Below are 6,046 nucleotides of genomic sequence, written 5' to 3' on the forward strand. Positions count from 1 at the left end.
GTATGGTCACAATACGGTCCTGAAAGACATCAATGGGCGGATCGTTGTCGCGGTGTCGTCAGTTCGATAATCATTCAACGGTGTCCTACGATTAAAGACGGCCATGATTTAAAGTGTCGAATAACGAAGCTTTATCCTCACGCAACCTTGAAAGGGAAAGCGAAACACATTTATATTGTCTGTACAGATATAGCTTATGTTGGGTTTTGTTAGGTTAGGTTAGATTAGGATCAGGTTAGGTTAGTTTAGCAGACAGCTTATATATAAGTGTATGAGTTAGGTTAGGTTAGGTTAGGTTAGGTTAGATTAAGCTATCCAAAATAAAAGAAAAATATGTACATTCTTAACGTTAGTTTTTTTTTTTTTTTAAGGAAACATTGTTTAGAATAGGAATACACGTCAATGACCAGACTGAACTTTTCGTTGTCGGGGCTGCCGTCAGCTTGAAATCTTCGAAGCAAGGCACGAGGGGTTGGCCTAAGATGAAAGAGAACTATATTAGCCGTAAACTCATCCGTCAGCGTCAAAACGTCAAAGAATCGCCCTCGAAATATTAGCGGCGCCATAACAACAGACAGCTTACGTAGAAGCTGAACTACCAGCTAGCTATCTTTATCTGTTCTCGAAAAAGCTCGACGGCATTGATCTTTAATGAGACAGAAATACGGGAGCCATGCTTTTATTATAATACAATTAATGGATAGAGATGATTTTTGCTGTCACGAGCTTGCAAAAACAAAAACTAACTAGTCCCGAGCGACGGTTATTTTATCATCGTGACGACTGCAAAAATTACTCCTCGAAAGGAACAAAAGTAACATCACACCGTACCATTGCGGATTTCTATTCGCAGCGTATATTATAACAGTTAATGACACCAAGAATGTTATAATGAATTCCTGTGTAAATTATAGTCGACATACCTATATGCATTTCTCAGATACTGTTCAGTTGCATTCCTGTGCGAAGTGCTCCCCGAGGTAATTATTGTTTACCGCGGATATGCGGTCTGCGTAGCGGGCGTGTGGATATCGTCATAATTCGTCGTAATTACCTTGTAACATAGTTACTTCATCGATCGCTTTATCTTGCTTAAGCTGTACTTAACGGAATGGCCGTAATCGCCTAACCGCGGAGCGTTTGAGTTCCAGCGAGGCCTGATAGTCGAGCTCTTTAATGGCCGTATCGCTCGTCATGTGGACGCGCACGATGCGTGCTTGGCGAGCGCGTAAATGCGTTACACGCGTGAGTGCGCCGTAGGATTTCACCGAGTATGCGCCTCGCGCGTTTTATTTTACGTGAATACACACGATTTTTGTAACAATATTAGGAAAGAGCTCAACTGTTGATAATGGAAAAGATTCATACCGATGGATAGTGTGCGCTTGTGACCATCTGCGTTTGTTTCGCAAGCAAACAGTGAACGGCACGGTTCGATAAGATAAAAATGTTGAAAGAATTGGAAGAATTCGTGGATCGCCTATGTGACAACGGTCTGAAACGATAAAAAAAATATACTCGCATCGTTCATCGTGCCCGAGATCGGTACACGTTACTTCGACAGTGTTCGTCTGATATCGATGAATCTACGGGGTATGCGATCTACAATGCGACAGCGAGAGTGGCGAGCAAACATCGAGAGATCGGTAGCCGCGAGACGTTAAGTACCGGATGACTCAGTGCGCACTGTAGTCGAGGCCGGAGTCGGGGCGATAATTAAAACGCTTTTACAAAACTGTAGGCAAACAGCGCTTAAGTGGCTGTCATTCGTTACCCCGTGGGGCCGCGGCAAGTCGGTAAGTCGTTGAGCGAGCAATCAATCACCCGACCCGCTCCCCTACCCCCACTAGCCCATTACATTTCTATTTTGAAAGCTGCTTATTAAGCGGGGCCGGTCGGAGAGACAGACAGGTTTCACGGTATAAAATATCGGGTTGCCGTGGTGGCAGGGACGACGGTTCCGTGTCGTGGCAGCTATGGTAGCCCCAACGGGAAGGGATAGCAGGGGAAGCGACCATAGTACGAGAGAGTGAGAGAGAGAGAGAGAGAGAGAGAGAGGGACGGAATGTCGGAGAAGAGGTTGGTGGGGAAGTGAGGAACGTCGGTTGGACGAGCGGGGAGGGGGATAGACGGCTGTAAAAGCGGTGAAATATCAAAGCCGGGATGGGAGCTGTCATCGTCGGGCCAACATCATGGGTGGCGTGTTGAATTAGAATGCCTTCCCACACCCCACACAGTACCGAACCCCACCGCAATTCTCCCACCATAATGCCACCTCCCCTCTACGTACGTCGAGTAGGTTAGGTGGGGACGATAGGAGAAGACAGGTTATACACCTCGGCTTGTCGAGGAGCAGAGGGTTAGGAGACGGAAAGTGAGCTTCGCGTTACGCCACCAGACGGCGCAGGGCTAGCATTCCATTTGGAGCTCGGAGCAGCTTCGGCGAGAGGTGCCACTATTTTCCTGGATTCCGTGCAGTATACGTCGCTTTTTGCACCGTTACGTGCAGTGCGAGGAGGTGATCGATTCCGACGGAGATACAACCTCGATCTGTGCTTGCGGATTTTTCGGTAGCCCTGAAGGTCGGAAGCGACGTGACTAGTTTCGCACGGTTCTGTGTGAATAATCTCTATTGGTTTAAGTGCAGTGTGATTTCTTAGTGGTAAACCCAAATGGTTGTGCTCGAGGAAGGCGGTATGCTGACTACTGGACACAATCAGTACTTACAACCGGATTATCTTTCTCCGCTTCCAACTACGGTTTGTATTATTTGTTTACTCCTTCACCCTTCAGATTCAAACTCGAAGTTTTTTTTCGAATTTTATTATTACCGATAAAGAGATAGCAAAAACCCAAATATCTCTGATAAGGCTATAAATGCATATTGTTTTACAAAAAAAATGAATATTGCGATATTTTTTGCTCTCTTGTTTAAAAAACACGGTTTTACCGTATTATTACCGTAGTACTGCCGACACATTAGTATACGACGTACTAGTATTCGTAATAGCATTTGTTGCCCGACGGAACACTGGGCGAAGCGACTGGTAGCGAATGACTATCGTATCATTGGTTTCAGTTGTATCATTTCATTTTTTCTGGTATATTCAGCAGTAATATGCAGACAAAAATCGTTGTATTTTTCGTTGATCATTTATATGACGTGTTTTCTTTTGGGTTGCAGTTGGACGCGAAGAAGAGTCCGTTAGCACTGTTGGCACAGACATGCAGTCAAATCGGAGCAGATTCGCCGACTAAACCGTTGATTTCTCCTTTGGAAAAGACTTCGAAGAGTATGAACATTGCTACGAATGCCAAATCACCTCCAGCCGCGAAACTGGAACGCAATATGCGCGGCAGTCCGACGGACGGCAAGTCGTTGGCGTTCAAGCCATACGAGACCAACGTTGTGACGAAGAAAACTTCGGACGAGGGTAGACCTACGTCTAAAGCCAGTGTGCACAGTGTCAGTGGTCAGGACAGTGTCAGTGTTAGTGATAATGCGCATTCCGACAAGAAATCGTCCGGCAATCGTACCCCAGTGAGTCGAAAGTCCGCATCACCGAGCGATCAAGCGACGGCAACGGTCACTAGTGGGACACCGTCGGCTGATCGAAAGACCCCTGCCGACCGTGAGAAGACCGATGGTTCACCGCGGAATAGCAGCAGCAGCAGCAGCAGCAGTAACAATAACAGCAATAACAATAATGGCACGAGTCCGATCATTAGGTCTGGAATGGAGATCTTATCTGGTGTTCACACAAAGGATACTAATCTGGCCGCTTACAAGCCGGGTCTTCCAGGATTTTCTGGCAATCCCTTATGCTGCCCACCAGGTCTAGCGGAGAATCCAGCCTTCAGGCCGCCATTCGCTGGCGCGTCACCTTTCTCGCATCATCATGCCGCAGCAGCGCTTTTGGGCTATCCGTCGGCCAGTCCGACTGGAGGCAATCCATATCTGAGTTATGCCCGTGTCAAAACCCCGGCGGGCGGTGAAGCTTTAGTGCCGGTCTGCAAAGACCCTTATTGCACTGGCTGTCAATACAGTATGCACAGCGCTCAGATTATGATGGGAGCAGGTAGTTGTCCAAGCGGCTGCACTCAGTGCGATCATCAGAAATACGGACTGGCTATGGCGTTATCGTCTTTGGGCCCAATGCCGCCGCCGTCATTGTCCTATCCGTCCACGTTAGCCGGCGGTCGGCCTTACGTTTGCAATTGGATCGCTGGCGAGTCCTATTGTGGCAAACGGTTCGCCACGTCGGAGGAGCTCCTGCAGCATCTTCGCAGTCATACAAGTCTGACCGGCAGCGATCACGCAGCCTCCGCAGCAGCTCTTCTCGGCAATCCTCACCCGCATCCGCTGTTGTCGCCATCGACGGCGCTTCATCGAGCTAGCGGCGCTTCCTACCCGGCACCGTCGCTAAGTCCTCTCAGCGCCAGATATCATCCTTACGGAAAACCACCGACGGGTCCGCTCCCAGCTTCGCTCGCTGCATCGCCGTACAGCGCTTTCAACGCCTTGGGGCCGTATTATTCGCCGTACGCGATTTATGGACAGCGAATCGGCGCCGCTGTACATCCTTAAGATGGATATACAAGATGGATATATACGGTGGTACGGTTTTTTTTAGAGGAACTTTCTCCTCCTTCGTCTTTCTCTATTTCTTTCTCAGTGTACAGTTGGAGAGAATGTGCAAAGACACGCGTACGCGGATTTATCGGACTTACGGTCTGAGACTGTTGTGTAAATAGCCACTGTGTACAATACAAATTTATTTAAAAGAATTCTATATATACATAAATATATATGTATATATATGCACACATATATACATATATACATGTACATGTGTGTGTGTGTGTGTGTGTGTGTGTGTGTGTGTGTGTGTGTGTGTGTGTGTGTGTGTGTGTGTGTGTGTACATTGAAAATTACAATTAAAGTTTATGAAACAATTTGACAGTGTAACATTGCATCGCGAAACCATTTCTCTTGCGGAACTTGTACGATACAAGTACGATACGCGTCTCTATTGAGATCCGGTTACCATGTAGGGAAGAACTGCATGCCAGATGTAAGGTAACATCGCGATGAGTGCTTGGACGGATCCTTGTTCAACCTTGTTCTCACGCAAGACACGATATCGCGTGCTATTTCAGTTTTTCAACGCTTACGCAACGGGAATTGTTGTCTCTCCTTGTATCATCCTCGCATCACAAGAGACATTAATTGGTTATTCGTCGATGTATGGGGACATATGTCCGTGAAGATTGTAAAGTGCGTATTACAATTATAAAATTGTATGTTTTTCGGCGCTTTGCAAACGCAAACCATCTGTGGTATGGTATTGCGTTCAATAAACGCGGCACCGTATGGACACGGTCGCGCGTATTCTATGTCCATGATATAACTGTGATATTACGCTACTTTTTTGAGGAAGTGGTCGAAAAAGGAATCTTACTAACGGAAATATCTAAGATATCTGATGCAAAATATAATGTTGTAATTTATTGTCATCACTTGTGTAAGATAGATACGGATGTCGTTTCAACGAACAGATATAAAATTCACCGAAGACTTGTTTCATCTTCTTTTCTTTTCAAAATTCGTTGATTGTACAAAGAATCTTCGATTAGTTCTGACTAGTTCTGTCTTGAGAGCGTATCGGGTCACATCGTTTATCATATTGTCGAATAGGATATTCTAATAGAAGATGCACATGATGTACGATACGCACATTATCTACATTGTAAATATCTCTTGTAAATATCGTTGAGTTTCCATACCGCTTTAATAAAAATGTTTGTAGAATCACTAATATTTTGTGTGTTTCACTATTTTATCATTCACTCGATTATGTCTGTGATTCCTGTTTATTCTTCCTGCTTGGTATTTTATGATTTTATATACTTAAAATTACGAAATTATTTCTCGAATTGATATTTTTCCTATATATATATATATATATATATATTTAGAATGTATACATTTTAATATATTTCAATATAGTAACTTTTATATTTACGCATAAAATTTATTAAAATT

The 6,046-nt window shown here is 45.0% G+C and overlaps 1 protein-coding gene across 1 annotated transcript; it reads left to right on the top strand.

Moving 5' to 3' along the window:
- The first annotated feature begins 2,380 nt into the window (after positions 1–2,380).
- noc (zinc finger protein no ocelli) lies at positions 2,381–4,814 on the top strand. Its single transcript, XM_011155768.3, has 2 exons — positions 2,381–2,759; positions 3,185–4,814. The coding sequence occupies exons 1-2, from the start codon at positions 2,673–2,675 to the stop codon at positions 4,586–4,588; spliced, it is 1,491 nt and encodes a 496-aa protein (XP_011154070.1). The 5' UTR covers positions 2,381–2,672; the 3' UTR covers positions 4,589–4,814.
- Positions 4,815–6,046: the final 1,232 nt, after the last annotated feature.

This window comes from Harpegnathos saltator, unplaced genomic scaffold (genome assembly GCF_003227715.2).
Source record: "Harpegnathos saltator strain DR-91 unplaced genomic scaffold, Hsal_v8.6 scaffold192, whole genome shotgun sequence".
NCBI lineage: Eukaryota > Metazoa > Arthropoda > Insecta > Hymenoptera > Formicidae > Harpegnathos > Harpegnathos saltator.